At 41.6% G+C, this 23,972-nt stretch overlaps 1 protein-coding gene across 1 annotated transcript in view; it reads right to left on the bottom strand.

The window, feature by feature from the left end:
* The window catches only part of caskin1 (CASK interacting protein 1), a 107,184-nt gene extending 83,212 nt beyond the window's left edge, over positions 1–23,972 (bottom strand). Inside the window, exon 1 of the mRNA XM_085351956.1 lies at positions 23,786–23,972. Coding sequence (XP_085208082.1) covers positions 23,786–23,879 — 94 coding nt within the window. The 5' untranslated portion in view covers positions 23,880–23,972. The remainder of the gene's footprint in view (positions 1–23,785) is intronic.

Here is a 23,972-nt window from a genome sequence, read left to right as displayed (position 1 = left end):
TAAGTTTATATCTAGTCTGCCTTCATGTATCTTTTTACACAGTTTAGTATTCCGGCCTTTTGTCAGTCTCATCAATGAATGAAACACTAAATACAGCACTAGCTAAAACTATGCATTTCTGCATTGCCTTCACTTATCAGACTTCGATGCTATAGTCCTTTTTCCATTAGTACCTACTTGGATCAACTCGCCACAGTTTGCCACAGTTTTTAGGGTTTTCTGTTAGGTCAGAGAACCTAATACCAGGTGCTAAAATAGTCCCTGCTTGCTCGTGGTTCCAAGCGATCCAAGCAGGCGCTTGCATGCCGGCGATTGGCAACCAATGACTGGCTACTCAGTGGTGTCACTCAATCAAAGCGTCTAGGTCAGGAAACTCAAAACTCATGTATTATGTAACGTTCGGTGGCATTGTTATGGCAACAACCACGCACATTAGGTGGTACGTGATTGCAAAACCCTAGTCGAGTCTTGGTGAGACGTGGGAAGTTGATTCGAGTAGGTACTAATAAAAAACGGGGGCTTGTCTTAATCGTTATCAATATATGAGGTTGTAAAGTTGTGAGACTTATACTTATTTTTTCCTTCCCTCTGCCTCTAAATTGATTTCAGCTTCCTGAAGTCACTATTTACACACAAATATTCGTTCAGCACATGGTGATGAACGTACCTTCAGTATTTTTGGACTGTTTAACAGCAGCAGCAGTGACCCCATCTAGAGAAAGATGCTTTTTTATATTCCTTCCTACAATTTACAACTTATCCCTCATCACTAGTGTAGAGTTACTTTGTATTTTATGGGTTTAAATTATACTAACAAACAATTAAAAACTGCCCTTTCGCCACCAAGTTACCACAAAGTAATTGTTAGAAAGTAAACCATAAGCCTTTGGGGTCTGGGGCCACAGCTGTATCAGCAATGGGAAGTGTTATTTCCTTAAAAGGAGGGGACAGGTGTTATATTATATAAGAGACAAGTAAATCATCAAGAAACAATATCTGACCTCAGTATTTAAATACAAAAACAACCTCCTAGCTGAGAAAAAATGTGTCTCAAAATAGCAAAGCCTTGTTGTTAAAATTAATACAAAATGTAGGCGTGTGATTTTAGATGGCCCACGAGAGACAAGACAAGAGAAATCCAAAGTTTAGGAGATTCTGATGTGCAAGTTTGTGCATCCTTCTAAGAGTGTAAATGTCAGGTTTCTACCACAGAAGGCACAGTCTAGCCCCGTGTGTATGCGTATCTATTACACTTGACTACTGGTGCACACAGGGCTATTTCTGTCTGACTGCTGGGAACACAAATGGATAGATGAAGCCTAAATGAGGGAAGGAAGGAGGGAAACAAGACGACACGACCAAATGAAAGGAGGAGCAGGAGAATGATGGCAGCAGATTAGACAAAAAGTCGAGATGAAAGCGGTCGCTGATGGATCGGCTCAATATCAATCCACTATCGAGGCAGCTACATGTTGCATTTAAATATCAATGCATCAATGATCTGGCAGTTTGCTGTTATTGTAGCAAAATAACACTGTTGACGCCATGAAGACATTTTGACTGATAGTGATGTTTTGTAAAGCCATCCACACTGTAACAACGTGTTCATCAGAGATCCTCTGAGCCTAAAAATATCAGAAACTAAAAAGCTCAAATCAGCAAAAGACTCGGAGAATGAAAATGAGGTTAGAAAGAAGGGGTTCATGGCGTGATGTACGCAGAGGCAGGGAGGAAAAAGCAAAACGTAAACAGACAACAAACGCGGGCTGCAGAGACGAGCATGGCTGAGAAAGTTTTCAGAGATTTTTCAGGATTTAAACCCAGAAGCTACTACAACAGCAGCTGTACTAACAGCTTTGTGAGGCTGTGATGTTGAGCAGAGATAATATCACCATGTTTGGTTAAGTTAGCATTTTAGCATTGCACTAAACAAAAACTACAGGTGGCAGTGATTGAAGTGTTGTTTTTTTCAGCTGACAAACTACTTTTGAAATCACTGACTTTATAGCAGCTGAATACTGTTAACATTTGGATTTGGGAATGTGAGGTTGGTATGTGTTGGGAGCAAGGCTGACATAGTTTGGGCTAGCTAGCCCAAACTATGTAGCTAGCTAGCCCAAACTAGCTAGCTGGCTAGTCTTGCCACAAAGTGACACTGTGGCACTTTGTGACACTAAGGGAAATATCAATAGCATCCATCCTTTGTGGCCCATTACTGCTTATGGTAAATTCATCCATTAAATGCTGATGTAATTCAGGCTTAATTAAAGAGAGTTTACTGGAACAGGGCAGTTCAAGTAGTGATTGATTTTGACATTTTTTTATTTTCAGTTTTTTATGTGTCTGAGAGAAGCACACCATCCACAATGAAGCAAAGCAAAACTACTGTCATCAGCTGCAGTCAGCTGATTTTACAGCTGTTATTTATTTGGCTTGGCAAATAAAATATTTGCAGAGTAGAAAGCTTATAGACAGTACTGAAGATTTATTTACACATGTAATGTGTACATCTGGTTAATTAATGAAAATGAAGCGTCGTTGAACTGAAGGAATGAATTTGTTCTCAATCAGTGAGAAAGAATGATGTGGCTAACATTCATTAAGGTATATTATCTGGTTTTTCTTTGATGACATCATCCTTTTAAAAAGGTGACATTGAGGATATAAAATGTTTCTAATGTCAGACACAAGAGAGAAAACAAACTGTCTGATCTGCTGTTATAAAATTTTGACGACACACCCAGAACTCTATATCTCTTGCTCGCTCACACACACAAACACTCACATCCATTACAGAGCATGGGGGATAGATTTACAATCACAGGAAGCCAATCCCACAGACACAGAACCGCCAGCCCTCCCTGGTCTGAACCCGATCCAACAGGCAGAAGTCTAGGCCTACATAATACCACTCTGTGCTTCCACTGTCCTCATATACACACGTATACAGGTAGGTAGTTTAAATGTCTTTTTCAACAGCTGCCGTGTCTCATTTTCTGTCCAAATCTTACCCAAATAACAAGATATGGCTGCAGATGAACTATTATTTTGAAATTCTAAGCTGTTACTTTTTCATGTTTTTATCAGGCTTCTGCCAAAACAGCCACAGCGTAGTTGCTGTGAATTTCCAAAACATGTGGACAAAGCCTCTGTCTGGATAATTACTTTCACAGTTACACTTGAAAAACCCTCAAACAACATTAAACATGGCGAAAATTCAGAAACGGAGGATATCAGGTTGAGGACAGGAGTGTTAGGTGATGAGAACAGTGGGCCCACTGGGGCGCGTAATGAAGTGATATAATGCAGTGTCAGCAGCCGCCCCTTTAATTCACTACTATAGATTTGCCCTCAGAGAGTTACACATAGAGTAAGATCGTTAAAAAGAAGGAAAAACAAGCAAAGGCTGGTGTTTCACCTTCAAAGTGAGAGCTGTTATAGTACAGATAATAAAAGAATAAAAGAAGCACTCAAAAACATAAATATAGCTGAGAAACTCGCAATTTTTAGACAACAAATTTCTTTCTTATCACCAAATGTAAATGTATTCTGTTTATTAAAGAAGCTATTATCACTATTAACAGTTAGAGATTTGACCAGAACCGACTTAAAAAACCAAAATGTTGAAAATGTGATGCTGCCTGATTTCAGCCCACACATTCAATTGGCATCCCTACATGCAAGAAGAAGACGGATGCCCACAAACACACATGAAAGATGTCAACTGCCGCAACTTGTGGAAGCTCTCTGCATGGTTATCCTGAAACACACCTTACCATTTGTTGGAAACAGCTGGGGTTGCCGCTGTGAAATCAACTCTGCTCCATTGCTTAAACTGGATAATAATTTTTAACCTGTAACACCAAATGCATCACGGTTGACAGTTTTTGATGTTTTTACATCATCAATCTCTTTTTTTCTGAAAGAAATTGCACAAAACTTTTTAAGCAATAAATTGATTGATATAGTAAATATGATACAAATTAAAACATATATATGCAAATTAATATTTAACTTTGTTTTTTTATTTCTTTAGAATGTTCTGTCAGTTTTCAGGTTCAGAGTTTAAAGGGATAAAGGACTAAGGTAACGTAATGTGACTAGCTGTGGGCTACTCGGCAAGCATCCAGTTTTAGTCCCGTCAACAAAGAATAACGATATTTTGAAGACGAGGTCGATGTGCCATGTCACTGATTTACAATAGTTTTAACAAAGGATGTTATTTTTAAATATGTGGTTTAATTTTTTAAGGAGGTATGTAAGGCTGACACGAGAGCTTGTCAGATTTCACTAAAACTTAGAAACATCACTCCTCCCACTTCTCTTCTCGCGGGGTGTGAGTGGAGCCCCCTGGTGGTCCGCCTTACCTTAATGGTTGTAGTGGACGTATGTATACATGTCCCTTAACTGGTGGGCCAACCTGAATGAAACTTTGCACAGCGATTATTAACATCCTGATGTTTTTAACAAACATTTATTATGAATCCAAGGTCATCATCCCCCTGCAAATGTGACGTTACATTCTGCTCTCGAGAAATGTTTGCAGCCACGAGGGAATTTTGTTCCACTCCTAAATACAGAATGAAGAATTTGAAAAAGTGCTGCCGACCTGAGGGGTTTTTTTTCCCTGGGGGTCGCACAGAGGACAGGATTTTGACAGGGCTCCCACACAAACGCAAAGAAGACAATGAAGCATCGCCAGATATGCTTCCAAACCAACTTCCTTCCAAGCCAAAGACTAGAAAATATGATGAAGCATATCTGGCTTTACAAAACATCACTCTGGCTTCTGCTACTACACCCAGCAGAGGGCTTCTGCTGGGTGACCCCTCATCTGGGGCTCTCCTCAGCTCTTCCCAGGAGGGTGGCACAATGCCCCTCCGGTGGTCCTCCTTGGGCTCTCGCACTCTGGGGCCTCTGGATGTCTGGAGCCTGGATCTCCTCCATGCCTGCTTCATGCCCTGGGGGGCGGGGCTATGGCTCTCTACATCCTCTAGCAGACCATTACATGAAGAAACCTTTTGAATACAAGCGTGCTGATCCACACAGGTGTGCACACGGGTGTTCACTGTTCATAGACATAAACTACACCTCTATTGGTGCTATTTCCAAGCACATTGTGCGCTGTTGGTCCTGCTTGCTGCACCACAACATTCAATATTTAGTATTTACTGCTGTTTACGCTAGATTAACGTGATGGTGTTGTGTTTAGTACGTTGCTCTGTTTTGTTTTTTGCTTGTTTTCTCTTCTTTTTCTCTCTCAACAGGTGATCCAGGAGTTTTTTTCCTCTTCTTTCTCTTTTTAAGTTTCCTTTCTCACTGTCCCTCTTCCCTTCTGTTTTTCTTTTCCTTCCTCTTTCTTTCTCCCTTTCCTATCCCTCAGTCATGTCTGTCCCGTCTGTAACAACTGAAAATAAAATAAAATAAATAATAACAACAAAGGTCGATCAAATGGACCAATATAGCAATGCCGTGATGATCCACTTGGTAAAGTAAATCCATTAGGCCTCCTTGTTGGCAAGAAAACAACTATACGTAAAATAATTACAGCATAAATATGGTTTGTTTTTCTGTTATTTAGAAGAGGTAGTAGGGGCGAATTTTCTTGTAAAACAAAAAAAGTTTGGGAACCACTGAGTTATATGTGTATAAATATTTAAAAGGAAAACAAGTAGCTCATGTAGCTATGATTTTCAGACCCGCAGGGCGATGTACACTACACTGTACTGCAAACAGTTTATTGCAGGCTTTTGAATGTAGCATTCAACGGCTAAAGAACCAGATATTTCCCCTGGAGAATGTTAAAGTTGTTCTGTACATGCTGGATGCTACTATACTAACTATTACTTTTTGGAAGACGCTGGCTGGTTTAGGACAACAACATTTAGCTGTTGCTGTTTATTTCATGCCAGGAAGAACAACATTTGAATAAAGAGTTGTAGGTTATCAGCTCATGTTCCCTTGGTTAGCAAGCTCAATTCAGAAACTGTACAGAAGACATCAGGGCTAAGTAACTGACTTCTAAAAAGCCTAAATTTTACTCAATACAACTTCTTCACGTAGAAAGGCATATTATCTATGCTACAACAGACAGCTAGTAGCTACAGCATCCTCTGTTGGCACACAAGGCAGCCGTACCAGTACTTTATGCTTTAACAAATTAAATCTAAGTTATGATGAAAATTCAGCCCTTTACAGCTGTTACAAAATGAGAAGCTATTGAATAAGAAAACTTTTTTATATTTGTTGTATGTTTAGCTTGACATTGCATGGCCTGTCTCTGTCCTCGATAGGTCCTGGTGGCCTCAAGTGAGCATGTATGTAACTACAGAGTGAGACTTTGAGGGTCGGGAAAGCCAGAATGACAGACGTTCTTAATGGAGTTTTAAGAGCAGCGAAACTTATGGCAGCAGGCTTTTAAACTGATATGACTTTCATTTAAAGACCACACTGAGATCTTTGAAACCAGGCACACAACCGCATTCTCTCTTTTCCTCTTCCCCTCTCTGAAATTACCAACCTATTAAATGTCTCTTTGTATCTCGCCTATTCACATGCGCTAACCAATAGAAAGCCTTGGACTAATTCATTGAGCGAGTGTGCGTCTGCGTGTGGTTTGTCATAACAAAGTTGCCCGAGTTTTTTGTTGGTTTTTTCTGCAGTCAGTGAGACGATGTGATTTTATTAGTTTAGAAATTAGATGCACTTCATTAAACACAGCGTGTGTGTGAGAGTGTGTGTGAACGAGAGCTAGAGAAAAAGAAAGAGAGCCTGTGAGGACTAATGTGATGGGTGTGTGTGTCCGTGTGGTAGAGTTACACGGAGAACAACAGCCTTATTGTACCTGTGTCGGCAGCTACTGTCTGTCTTGGGTCGATAGTCCAATTCTACACTGAGCTGCTTTGCCAGATTCACTGAATAAAACATTATTGTTTAACATTTCAGACGATAAGTTTTCTTCAACAGAAATAAAATTGTTGGTGACAGATGATATGAAAATAATAGCTGTATGGCAATTTAAAACTTGCATATTTCCAAGAGTGTATTAAAGGTATGTGACTTAAAAGTGAACAAAAATAGCTTTAAGTGTCAGCTGGGATACATTCCAGCCCACCCGGAATGCTGAACTGGATAAGCAGTGAAGAAAACGGGTGGATTTTCATCTTTGCAGTGGCCATATTTGGAAAACAGGCTGAAGTGCAAAGTTACGACTTAACATAAGCAAGCTCCGATAGTAATCTTTTCATAAACTACACAGATACAACACACAGACACGTGTCTGCTAATCAGTGCTGTGACAGGCTAAATACTACAAGAGTGTCACTCAGTAAAACTGATGCATAAACATCTTGGATGGGCTGTAGCACTGTAGATAGTTTTAGCCTCTTGGTAGAATCATGATTAGCATAACCCTATCCTACTGTTGTCCCTGCTATTGTCACTCTAACTTACAGAAACTTTCCAATAAAGCACTTTTTGCCAGTCTGTAAAACCCAGGGTTAGGGTCAGGGGTTCAGGCCTCAGAGGGTTAACTGCACATGGATAAAAACCATTCAGCGCTACAACTAGACAGCAAGCTAACGCTATCTAGTCACGCTGCGTTAGCCCACCACAGCAGCTCTCCTGTCTAATTTCCTCTTTTCTCCATCTGGTATCAGTGTTCTCCATATTACACCATTAATCCAAAAAAGAATGAGTTATTAGGGAAAATATCTCAATAATAATTGATTAGGACAATTATTACACACGGTTTATTAAAAACAATGTGTTTGCGTCAGTTTGGGGTGAGGTAAGTAAAGTGGAGGACACAATAAAAGCTTCAGCTTTTCTATTTAGCCGTCACAGTTGTGGTTAATAATCAATGCCTGTTACCAAAGGTGAGGCTACCAGCAGGCTTTAGAAAACGGTTCTCCCATAGTTCCCACAGGGTTCTATTTATCTTTTTTATTGATGTTTACTGTTCCACAACGCTCTGTAAACCAAACTAGAGCAGTAGCCAAAAGGAAACCATGAAAAGGAAATATTCTCATATACATTCTATAAATCAGTCCAGTATCAGCACAATTCATATTTCTGTGCATGCAAAGGAAGCTTAAGGAACTTAGTAATGAAACAATGACTGAACAGAGCTAAAAGCTTTGATCTAGACCTGCAATAAACTGAACCCAGACTGCACCATCCCCCACCCCGATCTGTGTTGGCACCCAGCTTTGCAACCACTGTAGCATACAGAGGGGGCCCAGGATGAGGGCATGTGGGTGGGGGTGAGAAGAAAGACGTGGGAGAAGAGATGATACCGACAACAACAAAAGTCTCGAGATCAAGAGTGAATCCTGAGAAGCCTGCGAAGGGGAATTTCTTCTCCCTCAAGGGATGAGAGAGGATCTGATGAATGAGAGACGGGGTAGGGATGGAGGGAAGAAGACAAGGGAAAGGGTGCGATGGAGAGGCAAAGAAGAGGGAAGGAGGGCAGACATGCGGACATATCAGGACAGAAGAGGAGGGAGGGATAAAAGAATGGATACCGCAGAGATGAAAAGGATGGAGGGCCATGATAATGAGATAGGATGGAGGAGACGAAAAAGGGGATAAATGGTAAAAGAAATGATGAAGGGAATGAGAAAGGAAGTAAAGAAAAAAGGGGTGATGGATCTAAAATAGACAGTAGGTCAGTAGATCTGCTGGCTAATCTGTATTGTCTGATTTTAAGAGTCCCACACACACACACACACAACATAAAACCCAGACAGGTCCAAGGACTAAAGTGTCTGGCTGGACCCCGCAGTGATGAACTGGAATAACTGCTTGTGATCCAGATATTTCCTGGCTGGCACTGCGTGCCTGTTGCCACGGTGATAGCTCTGGGAACAGGGAGAGACGGGGCAGGAAAGCGAGGGACGATAAGATGGGACGAGAGGGAGGGGAGAGATGGAAAAAGATTGAGCAAACACTAAGAGCAGAACCAGGCGGTGCCACGGTGGATTTGGCACCAGCTCCACACAAACACACACGTGTACAGTATGTGGATACACACACGCACACACAAACAAGCGTGCAGAGCTAAACCACATGTTCTGCATGTGTTGGACAGCTGGATACAACCAGCCCGCCAGCATGAACGTACCAACAACGGTGCCCATTGGCTCATGGCGCTACTACTTCCTCTCCATTGGCTGATGTGCTGCAAAGCAATCCTCTGATTAAACTGGAGTAACACACACCTACTGCAGCAGAGGGATCAAAGCACACCAGTTAACCGAACACGGATGTTGGTGTGATACTAAAACACACGCGCATGCACTGCACATTAAGCTTATGTCTCCTCACGTAACAGAATGTCAATTTAAGCTTTAACAGTGCGCAAAGTGACCAAAGCCTCACATAACTCATTATTTTTATTGTTTTTTTTGTCTCATTTGTTTGAAACTGAGTGTGAAATAGAATATGTTGTATGATTACACTGTACATGACTAGAATACTGAATGGGCCTACTGGGCACAAACCCAGACACCCAAGGCTTCAGGGCACAGTCTTTCAGAACGCCTACAAAAAGACAAGATTTACCACTAAAACGAGAGCGAAGCGACAGCAGGGGACTCACAACAGACACAAAAATGGCCTCCTGATGAAAGAAGCAGCTATGCTTTCATTGTGGACTTGAACTTAGCGGTCTCCAGCCATAACAAAATAATGTCCTTCAACTTAATTTAGCGTGTTAGAATGCTAAGAGATGTTCATTAGCACTAAATGGAAGTAACGTAGGTTGTTATGTATTTATTCATGAAAATGCAGTACTGTTAACCCTCTGTGGTCAGTCTGTGATATCATTCACCCCATTGCTGGTTACTTTAAAGCTGAGAAAGGCTGAACTTGATAGTCATTCACATGCGTTCTGCATCCTGTACTGAAGCTAGTTTCTTCCATATAGAGCAACGGTCCCCAACCCCCGGGCCACGGACCGGTACCGGTCCATGAGTCGCTTGGTACCGGGCGAGAGTTGAGGCTCGGGTGTGAAATTTATGGTTTTCAAGGTCTTTATCGTTAACTCGGTTTCTCTGGGTCTTTCCCGTGTTGTAGTTGTGTCTTATTTTGAAAGAAATATTTATACATCACCATGGCAACCAGAGAGCATTAAGGGGCAGAGAGGAGGATGTTACTCTCAATGTTGGACGCTGCTTATAAAGTTACTCAATTACACAGTGAATTTGCGTTTATTGTTATATTTACAAAATACCACAGTTTTTGTCTCGGTCGTATCATTTTATTTTGTTGTATTTCTCCGCGACACCTTAAAGGCCGGTCCGTGAAAATATTGTCTGACATTAAACCGGTCGGTGGTGCAAAAAAGGTCGGGGAGCGCTGATGTAGAGTGTTAGTCCTTGTTCTGCTCTGCTTCTATGAGCTTAGTGTAGCAACATAAGTCAGGTTTCTGATGTAAGAGTGGCCATTCACCTCATCGCCATCTACAGCCAAGTTCATCTAGGTGGAGTTTGATCCATCCAACCATGTGACAAGACCGTCCCTGACACCACAGCCAGCAGACCCTAAGTAAATATAACCAATTCAACGGCAGTTTATCAAGTTGATCAGTGAGTTTTTTGAATTAAGCTAAAAAGATTAGCTAAGTAAGCAGGATTCTTCCTCTACAGTACCATGAACAGTACCACGTAAGGTACATGTGGTATTCTCAATCCAGCATCTGATATCACATGGCTTAAAATTGAAAATAGTTACAATATAAACGTTGGAAGGCAAAGAGCAGCTGTTGCTTTTGTGGAATCTTCCAGAATCTCTTCTTTTCCTGTTGTCGGCCCAGGCCGACCAGATCCTGGCCCAGTTTGACGTGACGAATCACCCTCACAGGCTCCTTGACAGCAACACACTGCCAGCCAGACTGATTCATAGGGCAGGATTTGGGGGATGGAGAGAGGTCAGGGGAACAGTAAGAAGGAAACAGATGTAGAAGGCAAAAAAAAAAAAATACAGATAGATAGTGTAAGACACAGAGCCTCCAGGTTTTATTAGAAACACTAATACATGCAAACAAAACCAGACCAAAGTATGTGTCACTTTGTCTGCAGGCAGAATTCAGCACAAGAATGAAGACTGTAGCCTTAGAGCTACAAATAATAAAGAGAATTATTTTATTGTTGGAAAGCCCAGAAAGTTGATTCTGCTCATCTAAAATATAAAAACATATCCCATGTAGGACACAGACATGGGTCTAGATTTAGAAAATTAAAACTTTCACATTTGAATTGACATTGAAATTTAACTAGAAGTCTGCAATCATGCTAGCAGGTGGCGCTAGCCCTAGGCGTGGCCTATAAATACTATACTATCGATATTGTGTGGATCAGTGGTCCCCAACCCCCGGGCCTAGGACCGGTACCGGTCTGTGAGTCATCTGGTACCGGGCCACGAGTTGAGGCTCGGGGGTTTTTATCGTTTTTTAGCCTTTTTTTTTTAAATCATTTTTATCGTTAACTCGGTCTAGGTCTTTTCCCGTGTGTTATGAATGTTCATTTTGGTAATGGTGCTGGTTTTATTTTGTTTTATTTATCTGCAGCACCTAAAGCATGTTAGAATGCTAAAGATGACAGGAAAGAGTTATTAGCCTTTTGAAGCACCTGGCTAGGTAGTGATGCTTTGAGCTTAATATTGTTATCGCCATGCTAATAAGCTCTCAGTTTTACCATTTCAGACTTTTGAATGTAATTTAAGAAGGAGAAGAGGTGTTGCTAAGGAGATTAATTAATGTACTATTCTATTTAGGTACAGAACCTTAATCTGATGGACTGTTTTGGGAATTCATCCCATCGGCGCAATGAGTATCAGCATACAAATGTAGACAGGGCCTTTAATAATACGCACACAATTTAGTTTTTAGTACGCCTGATCCCAGATCTGCTTAGATGGCCTCTTTCACACACATGTGGTACAGATTTTCATTACTAATGGAAGACAGAAAGATGAAGACTGGATTGCAGGTATGTGGAAAATTAAATAGCTGCAGTGGAAGAAATTATTCCAGGAACTTGATGAGATTGGAAAACGTAGCGCAAGAATAAACACTGTGTGAGTGATTTGTGGATCATCCCACTGTCTGTGTGTGTGTGTGTGTGTGTGTGTGTGTGTGTGTGTGCGCGTGTGCAAAGACCAGGTCTGTGACACTCTTGTGACACAACTTTCCATCCTCTCTCTCTCTCGTCATTTTTCATCTTCTTTTCCCGCCCTAATCTCTATTTTCCCCCTAATTCATATCACTCCAGTTTCCACATCTGCTTGGAGGATTGAATTCAGGTGATGTGAAAGTCACAAGTTCGCTGATCACCTCTAACCGTCTATGCACATATTTTGGAAAAGTTCAAGCTTCCTGGAAAATGAACCTGACCCAGATATCTGACTCCATATCAATGGGAGAGGCTTCCTCAAAGCCAAAGAGACTACACAAGGAGTAACTGAAATATTTATAAGTTAAGTGAAAGGACGGGGGGGAGGTTTCATCGCCAGCTTCAGCATCAACTGTTTACTAACACTGGACGCTCGTGCACCGGCTGAGATATAATTTCCTGTTGTTCAGCCTCATACTTTGAGTATTTCTTTGAATCTTTTGATAATATGATGTGCTGTAGATGGTAAATTAAAGGTTTTGTAGACAAATTATTTGCCCTTTTAATCACAGCAATGCTATTCTTAAAATACTGAAGTATTGAACAGCCGTGCAGTCTTTCACAGAGCAGTGCAACGCTCATTAGTTCTATACCTGAAAGAGTCAGTCTCTCCAGGATGCTCTTACAAGCCCATTCACGCTGCTAATTAACCTCATTACCTATTTTAAAGCACTACACACCTTTTCAGTCTTTTGTCGCCCCTGTCGCAACTTTTTTGAAACACGTCGCTCGCATCGCTTCAAATCAGCACTCTACTCTTTCATATGTTAACTGTGTTCTCAACCAAATATAGGCTTTTAATGATTTTCAAATCATTACCATCTATTATTATTTACATTTTTTTCAACCAGGTCGTGCTGGAGGTCAGGTACATTATGTGGAATATTTTGCAGATGTGTGGACAGCAGTCCAACACCAACCATCTGTTCAGTCGCTGCACATGTACGGCTATGTTTGGACACACATACACACACACATCAACATCTGTCCCTGCTGGACAGGCCCTTCTGGTCTCTGAGAGCTTTCCTTATGCACAAGGACACAAACACATATACACACACATTAAGGAAGCCATGGAGTAGATATTTTGTTGCAGCAGATGCTGGCTTTCCAGCAAATAGTAGCATTAATGAATAGCTACCTTTCCATTTCCAGAGACCACGCAGTTCTTCTAAAAGCTAATCGTTTCACAAAATCATCTGCCACGTCAACGGTTTGGGGGAAACAGCCTGGAACCAGTAGCAGAATTAGACGCATCATAGCTTTACAATGCTTCTGCAAAACTGAATCTATGGGCAGAAATCTGTGCCATCAGAAACTGAATTTGAATTGCTCGGATTGAATCTGAATTGTAACTTGAATAAATGCTTTTACAAACTGAATATGAATTAGCCTAATTTGAAATTCAATTTATTGGTTTGAAAATGATCTTCGCTAAATTGAAATTGAATTTTATAGTTTGAAAATGAATTCATTTGCTTTGAAACCGTATTTTATCCTTTAAAAATGTAGCTCTCGAACTGATGTGATCCAGTAATGCTGCACTAATGAATTAGACTAACTATTCACTTTAGCTAAAGTTATTAAGTTAGCTAAAGAGTTGGGATGCTGTGTAAGACATAAATAAAGCTAAAACACAAAGGTTTGGACACCGTTTCAGCTCAAGACGCTGTAGATTCCCGTCAGTAACACTTTCGGTCCGCTAGTAAAACGTAGTTCTATTAATCTGCGCTCGATTACTCTTGAACCGGAACCGGATGTAAGTCCCAAAAAACTGAACTGTAGAACTGAAACTGAATGGTGAGAAGTGAATCTGAAATTATTCGAGAGCTAAATTTTTAAAGGATAAAATACAGTTTCAAAGCAAGTTAATTAATTTTCAAACTATAAAATTCAATTTCAATTTAGCGAAGATCATTTTCAAACCAATAAATTGAATTTCAATTCAGATTCAATCTGAGCAATTCAAATTTAACTTATTCAAATTCAGTTTCTGATGGCACAGATTTCTGCACATATGAATCTCCTGAGCAACATTCAAATTTTGAAATTTTAAACAAATATTGAGAAACTCAAAAGTGTTTTTCTGCAAAATCCTCCAATTATGTAAGAAATATTTCTTGAAAAGCTAATAATGCTGCTCTTTCACTAAAAATGTGAACATACAAATATAGCTCCTTTCAAACTACATAAAGCAAGATCGCTGACAGTGACTAAGTCCTTGTCACAAGTTTCATACTGAACCAGAATTGACTTCCAGATTAATAACAATGTTCCAAATTCCCCATTTAAAAGTTAAACCATAGTGTGAACACAGCCTTTTAGTGTCTAACTCAGCACACATATCAAGTTTAGAGCAGCTCATTTTACAAGAAACAGCCTGGCCTTTTATTTTTCCTATTTATATTTATGGAGCACAAGTAGCAGCCAAGTAAAACTGCAATATGAGAACAAAGCTGTTTCTTTGTTGTTTTGTTTTTTCCTTTTTCTTTTTTTGCTTGTCCCATTTGGTTCTTTAGCCGTCAGAATTGTTGTCTGAAGACCAACAACCCAATGGATTTACTTTACCAAATGGATCATCACGCCCTTGCCATCACGTTAATCTAGCTAAGTGTAAACAGCAGTAAATACTAAATATTGAATGTTGTTGTGTAGCAAGCAGGACCGACAGCGCACAATGTGCTTGGAAATAGCAGCCAATAAAGGTGTAGTTTATGTCTATGAACAGTGAACACCCGTGTGCACACCTGCGTGGATCAGCGCGCTTGTATTCAAAAGGTTTCCCCATGTAATGGTCTGCTAGAGGATGTAGAGAGCCATAGCCCTCTTTTTATTACTTTATTGTAACTAAAGTTGTGTAAAGTATATTCATTTTTTTTATTTTAGAAGGAGCTGACAAAAGCAGCATTTTAACTTGTGAAGCTAACATTAGCTTTACTAGCTAGCTACAAAAAATGAGAAATTTTGTGTCTCTTGCCTTTGGCTGAAATTAAAAACCTACTGTGCCAAAATAACTGAGAACTTAAATGTTCATTTTGCCAGTTTTATTACCATAAACTAATAAGAAAACAGGCCAGGCATAGCAAAAGGGGTCAAACTGACCTCTGCCAAAAAAAGGCTAAAGGGAAAAAGCAGGCTACGCAGTGTCACGCAACCAGTTGACTCCACAACATTTCTCACACATATCAAAGACCTAAGGGTGTGTCAGTAACCAACACATTTTCCCAACCCCTGAGCCTGCACCCACACTGTGTCACAGCCCTGTTTTTAGTGGCAGCTCGCATAGCAGGAGAGCACCAGTATTCATTCAAAAGTCCCAAGGCGATGCTAACTGCATTCACTGCGGCTGCAGGGTGGAACATTTCTAGAAGGCTCTCGTGTAGAGTACAGTCAAACCTTGTCCCAACCATGTTAGTTTAACTTTAGGAGCAGGGTCTGAAAAAAAGCATCATTTCCTGCCTTTATTAACTGCTCAAACATCAGTTTGAAGCAGTAAGAACACTGTGTTATGAATTCGGGGTGTGAGTGGGAAAAAAAAGTCCTGCCAGGCGATGTAGAGGGACAGTCTCGCTCTATAGCAGCTGCTGAGAAAACACATCTTTGCAAGTACAGCTACTTACTTACATAACAAATCTCCAGTGACATGGCTCAGCTTTCTCTTCTGATTCTGAATCTTTCCCCCTCATGCCTTTGAGAATCAGCTCATGACTGCAGAGCATTTTTTTCTATCGCATTATGCTGCATGCATGTGACTCTGTAGTTAACTGTTGTCCCCTTTTTTCACAATTAAAGCTCACACACACACACACACACACACACACACACAGATGATGTAAATTCCAATAGAGACGGTACCTCTCTGTGTCAGTCGTATAACGGTGGGGGGAAGAAGTGTGTGTGTGTGTGTGTGTGTGTGTGTGTGGTTAATGCCACCCCTTTAATCGGTGCTGAATGAGTGAGAGTCCCACCCTGCTGCCCTTCTCATTTTGTGGGTGGCCATTATATTTACTCGAGCCTTCCTCTCTCATCCTGGTAAACGGTGCAATAGAATAGAACAGGATAGATTTGCTATCACCTGATCATCTGCTCACACTTGATGTAACAAATGCCTTCTTTTTTTATTTCTCATCCACCTCTCCGGTTTCATTTTTGTTCTCTTCGCCCAGCTGCCCTTCTGTTTCCCTTCCTTTCCTGTAAAACAGTTTGCTTCATTTCCTTTTCCTTATTTTTCTGTGGCGCCGTCCTTTTTGTTATTCGTTCAGTTTTCTTTCTCATCCTTCCATCTAATGTTTTTCCTTCTCTGTACTGTGCTGGTGTAACCCTTTCCTTTTCTTTCTTGTCCTTTCTCAGATTTGTCATTTGTTATTAATTAATTTATACTTCCTTTGACGTGTACTTCCTACTCTTCTCTTCTCTATTCATTCTCACCCTTTTCTTTCTGTCTAATTTTTCATTTATTTTTCTCTTTCCTTTCACTTTTTTATAACATATATTCATTTAATTCCCCCTCCTTTAAGTTTTTTTAATCTTTCCTTTCACATTGTTTCACTACTTCCTCCATGGTATTGTTTCTTTTCCTTTTTTCCCTTCATTTCCTTCCTCAACTTTGCACTTTATTTCTTTCTCTTCCTTCCTTCTCTTTCACTTTCTTTCCTCAGTGTATATTATTTTATTTCAATCTTGTCTCCTCTTCTCTCTTCCTTTTTAATAAGCTCTGTTTCACTTTCCTTTCCATTCCAGTTTTCTTCTTTCACTTCCTTTCCTATAATTTTTACTCCTTTCCTTTCCCTTCTCTTTCCTTCCATCCTCTCACCTCTGCTGTGCTCTCCACTTCTGCCTGAACCTGCCGCTGACCCATTAAACTGTGTGGATGTTATTTTTGCTGCATGTGTGTGTCTGTGTGAGAGGGAGAAGAGACAGAGGGACCCGACGTGAGCCGAGCAGTCTGCGATCAGAATAAACGGGAGGTGGAAAATGACAGCGTTCAGCTACCCCTGCGTTTCATCACCTCGTTCCCTTGTTCTCTTTTTCATCATTTTCAGTCTTTCATCACTCCCCCTCCATCTGTCCCACTCACACATCAAGAAGCATCTTCCCCTCCTCTTTCCTTTTCTCTTACTAACTCCTCTGCCTATCCCCCTTTTCCTCCAAGCAAAAAATATTCACCCACCTCTCCCCCCATCTGCTCTGTAATTCAATCATGGAGGCAGTCAGCAGTAGCAGGAGAAGTGAGTGATGATGTTTTGGAAGAAAATGCAGGGAACAGCGCCGGCCAATCTTCCCCTCGCTCCGTATTATCATTTCTAATATGCTGTGCTTCAATTTTCAAGATCACTCTCAGGATCAATAACGCCGCCCGAGCATGTTTGCTTCTTCTCGTGAGTGTTGCTGCAGTAATATATTCCAAGTAAAGGCCTTTAGGTGCGCTTGATTGACGGGGAAATATCTGCTTGAGTACATTATCCGCGCAGACTCGCCGAATATTTACGAAGTGGTGAAAACACATAGCCGCCCACATTTTAATAATATTTTCAGGGTGAAATAAGAGCAACACCCCCGACGCACACTTTCATTTTATGTCATTTACACTTTGTTGTTTTTAGTGTTTTTATCTACCTTAAAAAAGCGCGAGAGGGCTGTTATGCTCGTTTCTTTGACTCTTGGACTCTTGGCTTTGCATGATTGACAGTTTGAAATAATCCTTACGTATCTTTCTTTGAGCCTCTCAGTTCATCCACACAAGCTGTCTTAGCTTTCCCCTTTAGCTTTCTTCTGATTGGCTGCCCTTCACAAGCAGAATATTTGAATGTCATGTTCAAATGCCTTTATTTTGTGAGGGGCAGCCAATCAGAGAATGCTGGGTAACAGGAAGAGAAGCGCCATGCTGACAGTGAATGAACTGAGGGGCTAGAGTCGTCGAGCTGAAATACAATGCAGGAAACATATATTAGGTACCTGTTTAATTGTATTGCACAATATGCACAGAGAGTCGTATACCTGGAGGTGCAACAGCTGTTACGCTAAATTAAAAATATTTGGCGTAGCTGTCAAGTTGCACTGTGAAGTGCAAACGCTAGCTGCTTCTTCACGTCACGTCGCTCCTCTGAAGCATACGGATGCAGACAGAGCATCGTTAGCCAGTCTGAGAGACTCCGGCTGACAGCGTGTGGAGCTTCCTCTCTGCTGCTCCTTTGTGAATGTGCACTGGTGTGGATGCAATCATCTGCTCTGCTCCTGCTAGGCCGCCTCGCACGTCAACACAGAAAAGATTGGCGGGGGAGGGCGTGAGGAAGAGAGGGGGAGAGAAAAAGAGAGAGAGAGAGAGAGAGAGAGAGAGAGAGAGAGAGAGAGAGAGAGAGAGAGAGAGAGAGAGAGAGAGAGAGAGAGAGAGAGAGAGACTGGTATCTAGAAATGTCTGGGAGTGTCAGCATCTCTCATGGCTGCAAAGAAAGAAAGTGAAGGAGGAAGATAGCTGTGGAAGAACGTGTCAGTCTGTCGGACATGGCGTCTTTATCATTTCACTGAACACACACACACACACACACACACACACACACACACACACACACACACACACACTGCTATGACCCAGTCAAATCCTATGTGCAGAAGGCAAGTTGAGTGACAGCAAACTGATGATAGCTCTCCAGATGGTGCCAGATGTTTGTGTTAATGTAACTGTGTGTGTGTGTGTGTGTGTGTGTGTGTGTGTGTGTGTGTGTGTGTGTGTGTGTGATGGAGGTAAATGCGTGCATTTGTGCGGACTGTGTGTCTGACCTGAGTGAGAGTAAATGATGTGCATTAGGGCAGAGCCTCAGACCCACAGACAAACGGACACGCACACCTCAGCCACACGTCCACTCGTTACCACCACAAACCACTCACACATTTCACTGGCAGCTGCACACACACAGACAACACACGTCTCCTGTAAGCTTTGTGCTGCATGCTAAGATGACAAACAGGTCTGTGTGAACATCAGCCTAGCGTCAAACTGCCCTGCTGTCTGTCTGGGACACTCAGCTGCACTCTGTCATTACCGCCCTGCTGCTTCTGCCCTCTTTATTTGTTTTTTCCCTGAAATAAACAGGTCAGTATCAGTGTCCTGCAGACACTTTTGCAGGCACTCCCTTAAAACACACGCAGCAAAAGATAAATAATAAAGTGGCTTATTTTTGCTTTGCATGTCCACAAATGAAATTTCAAAGGGCATATTAAACAGTTTCAGTGTTACAGAAAGTCTGACTAAAGTATGCCTAATTATCCTAAAGCAAGACATATTAAGTGCACTGAATTAAAAATGAAGTAGCGTGAGCTCACTCACATTTCACACAGTTGCTGTGACTCATCCCAGATGCTATTTTTGTTATTTAAGTGTAGCTCACACAAAATAAATCTTTTATTTTAGGTCCTCTGTTACTTTTCTGTGTCAGTGAGTATTTACATAAAACTAACTAATCACACTTTGCAGTACAGAATCGTTTTCATATAAATGATTTTGCCTGTTTTGTATCTAATGTTTATAGTTATGTATTTTTACCAATTTTAAGACTGAAGGTAATCAACTGCCTTCATATTATGTTACATTACTCAGTTAATCCTGCTTTCTCCTTTAAAAATGTGATTTTTTGTTAAGTGATTGAAATTTAAAGTGTTGATTTTGCAACAAAAAATCTGCTCACAAATAAGATGCATGCATTTTGTATTTTTGTACTACGGGGCTTCCAGGTCCCACAATCTCAATTTCACTTTCAACACAAGTTTATTAAATTTATTGAGTAAATCTTAAAACACAAAAAGGGTCTCTAAACATTTAATCTTTAGCAAAGCATTTTCCTTTAAATAAATAATCAATAGCATAAATAGAACCGAAATAAACAGAAATACAGAAATTTAACCATGTTCTAAGGAAGTCAAATACAGGATCACAAAATCTATTCAAAAATGTAAATGTAACGTTGCCAAGTTCCCCAGTCTATTTCCCTGTATGCAGCATATAGACTGTGTAGATTAATAAACAAAGGTCACCCACTGTGTGCACTAACAAGCATCAGTCAGGCCGCTGCCTCTTTCACCTGCAGTATCTGCTTTAAATCGCTTTAATCGCCATCTGTATGCACTGCAGTCCGGCGAGGACTGGCTCCATTTGGAGCACATCTATGCATGCTGCCAGCGGCTGTCTGCTGCCTATGAAAAATTAGTTTGAGGCCTTACCTGTCCTCTGCATCTCATGTACTGAGCAGTAGTCAGAAAGCAGCTTCCAGCTGAAGAGCACTTAAGTGTAGCCTAAAGGTTGTTTTGTGCTCTTGTACATAATGTACTTTGCTGAGCTCCACATACAGAAACACACACTCATTTTGGGCACAACCTCTATGTGCTGGACCCTACCAGTTCTTTTATAGTCACGCCTGTCTTTTTCTGCAGTAGACAGACTGTTTATAATCCAGGGGGTTTCCTGCTCTGCTGTAGACTTTTGTTCCAGCGCCTGCATCAATGCAGTGAACCCCGCTAATTGCTACACACTGTTATGAAGCCATATGCTTCGCTTAATCCTGCAGAGTGAGCACTGCCGTCTGAGGCACAGAACCCTGCGACTTATAAAAGAACTTCAACACACATAGGAGTTGGATGGGTGGGATGTTTGTCTCACTTCTAGGCTGGTAAGGTCGCCGCTGCTCCACTTTTATTACACCTTTAATGGTCCACCGACTACTTTGAAGTTCTGCTTGGCTTGTACTGGGCTGGGTTTAAGAACGGCCTTGATTCTTCATGGTATGGATTGAACAAGTTTCTTGGAAACATTTCTCCGGGTTTCTGGTGCTTATTGATATGATAGCATCGCACAGGGCACCACTTCCATGATGCGATTCTCCCATGACACCACCACCCTGATCTGGTGAGCGCAGAGGCCACTTTAGTACAACGAGCTCATTGTCATCGTCGAGAAACTAGACTGATGACGTGAGCTTTGTGATGTGGCACATTTTCCTGTTAAAGTGGCCGAGAACACTGTAGTCATGGAAAGATAAAAAGGAATGGACATGATTATGAACAGCACTGGCTAAAAATGATGCTCAATTGGCAGTAAGTGGCCCAAAGTGTGCCAAGACAATATCCCCCACACTAAGAAACCATCAACAGCGTTAAAGGTTCTCATCCTTTACGCTGTTCATGTTAAAGTATCGATATTGCAGCAGAAATCAAGACTCATGAGATCTTTTTATGCCCAGTTTTGTCCAGCTGCAGCTGTAGTTACCAGTTTTTAGCTGAGTCAATTGGTTCCAATGTGGGCTCCTGTTTCAAAGCTTTAACATGTTGTGCATTCAGAAATGCATCTGGTCATGCTTCTCTAAGCTATGTCACCGAATGAGACCTTTCCCCCCAGAGAACCACTTCTCACTTAAACCTATCTTCTTTCTCCATCCCTTTTTCTGTGTGCATAAAATCCCAACAGCTCACGAGTTTCTAAAAAGGTTAAATCAGCTCATCTGACACCGAGAGCTACGACACGTTCAAACTCCCCTAAATCGACTTTTCTTCCCCTTTTCGTGCTTTGAACTTCAGCAGGTCCTCTTGACCCACAAACAGAAGACAAAAAGACAGACAAGAGCTTTCAGGTCTGAAAATGAAGGATAAGCATCTTAAACCTGCAATCTTTTTCATGCCCAGTAGGGTCAACTGAACTGGTTCCCAGAAGAAATCCAGTTGTATTGAACTCAAGGTAAAAATGGTCCTGCTTCTTATTTGATTTTAATCCCAGTAAACACCCTCCTGACGAGCTTCTGTTTTCAGTTGCTAGAATAACTAACAATATAATGCTCTTCTTGTAGTTTATGGTCTCATACAGAGTGAAATAGACGACTGAATTGGGTATGGGAAGTTACAACCTTATGAATTCAATGCAGTTTATATTTATATAGAGCTACATCACAACAACAGTCCCCTCAAACCACTCTGTATTGTAAGGTACAATATTACAGAGAAAACCCCAACAATCAGACGATCCCCTAAAAGCAAGCATGTGGTGACAGTGGGAAGGAAAAACTCCCCTTTAACAGGAAGAAAGTGCATCAGTGCATCATGGGAAGCACCCAGTAGCCTAGGCCTATTGCAGCATAACTAAGGGAGGATTCAGGGTCACCTTGTCCAGCCCTAACTATATGCTTTAGCAAAAATGAGAGTTTTAAGCCTAATCTTAAAAATAGAGAGGGTGTTTGACTCCCGAGTCAAACCTGGAAGCTGGTTCCACGGAAGAGGGGCCTGAAAGCTGAAGGCTCTGCCTCCCATTCTACTTTTAAATACTCTAGGAACAACAAGTAGGCCTGCAGAGCGAGAGCGAAGTGCTCTAATAGGGGGATATGGTACTATGAGGTATTTAAGATAAGATGGGGCCTGATTATTGAAGACCTTGTATGTGAGGATGTGGATTTTAAATATTACAAATGCATTTCCTTTCTGTCATGTAATTGGCCGATTAGATATTATTTTAAGACGTAGTTCCAACTAATCTAGTGGCCGTAAGCACAATATTTAGGAGTGGATGTGCAGCGTCTTCAAGAAGAGAATATTCAGCCGCTATGTTAGCCAACACCAGTCATTTTAAATACACAGAGGTCAAGAAGTACAATAAAGCTCTAGTGTTACTCAGTACACAAACAGACTGACAAGTGAATTTATAAAGTCATCACTTGCAATAGGGGCTCAAACGTGGACCATTATTTGTCATTAGCATGGCCTCTTCTTATTCAAATGAGGCCCACCTGCTGTTTCCAGTGTAAGCACCAGTTCAGATGCTGCTGCGTACCTGCCCAAGCAGAACAATTATAGTAATTGGATAATAGGCTTGGTGTCAACTAGCTTTTATAAAAATAATTACAAGAGTTAAAGCTGAATTACTTGTTATGCCTTTGTGCAAATTCTACCTCCTGCAGCTCGGCCTGTACGCTACCCCTCGCTGTCTGCTCACAACTGGACCAGCCAGTTATATATCAGTGGAAGTATCAGCAAGCCACCGCCAGCCTCTACAGAATGATCTATCTGCAGCTCTCTCTGGCTTCTCTCTGTATTGCCCACACATTAGAGTGGGCTGTGCAAGTGAAACATTGTTGGATGTTGTAGTGCTACACTGCCCGAAGGAGAAAAAAACCATTAGAGGAGCAGTCGTGAAGCGAGCCTCGCAGTATGCAGGATAGAAGAAGAACACTGGGAGTCGTGTCACACTGATTGTGATGTTGAAACCTTAACTATCACACGGCCACCAGTATCATGTCACTGGAGAGCCAGGGTCACACACAGATCCAAACACACACACGCTGTGTTCCCTCCCTCTCTCTGTGCTGCAGTGTACAGAGACAGGGGTTTGAAGATGCGCTGCCACTCTCCAGTCACACCACTAATCTTCTCGGATACACCCCGATGCATGCAAACCCCTGTCTCCCAGAAGACTCACACATGCAGCCTTCACACATCACCATCATCTCAGCGGTGAACAGCTCCTATGCGAGAGAAAGCTTTTGCCCATGGCTGAACACGGGCATCTATAGGGGAGGGTTTCAACAGAAATCCACAGCTGTGTTCTCATCTCTGCAGTGGGAGAGAACCGACTGTCTTACTTGCTTTCCCTGGCCGGGGCCTCTGCAGCAGCTTCTGCACGGTGAGCAGGTCCTCGGTCTTCACCGCCTGCAGCAGTTCCTGGTCCTTTCCCATCTTCCGCGCTCGGCCGCTCTATTCCAGCATCCTCCGATACAGAGGCGCCTCGCCACGCGGAGGGTACGTCTACACCCCGGCCACGAAAAGCCT

The sequence above is a fragment of the Diplotaxodon limnothrissa genome, linkage group LG4 (genome assembly GCF_057381915.1).
Source record: "Diplotaxodon limnothrissa isolate DT_005_m linkage group LG4, D_limnothrissa_male_GT1.1, whole genome shotgun sequence".
NCBI lineage: Eukaryota > Metazoa > Chordata > Actinopteri > Cichliformes > Cichlidae > Diplotaxodon > Diplotaxodon limnothrissa.
The sequence above is the reverse complement of the archived record's forward strand: the minus strand, read 5'-3'. Positions and strand labels throughout refer to the sequence as shown.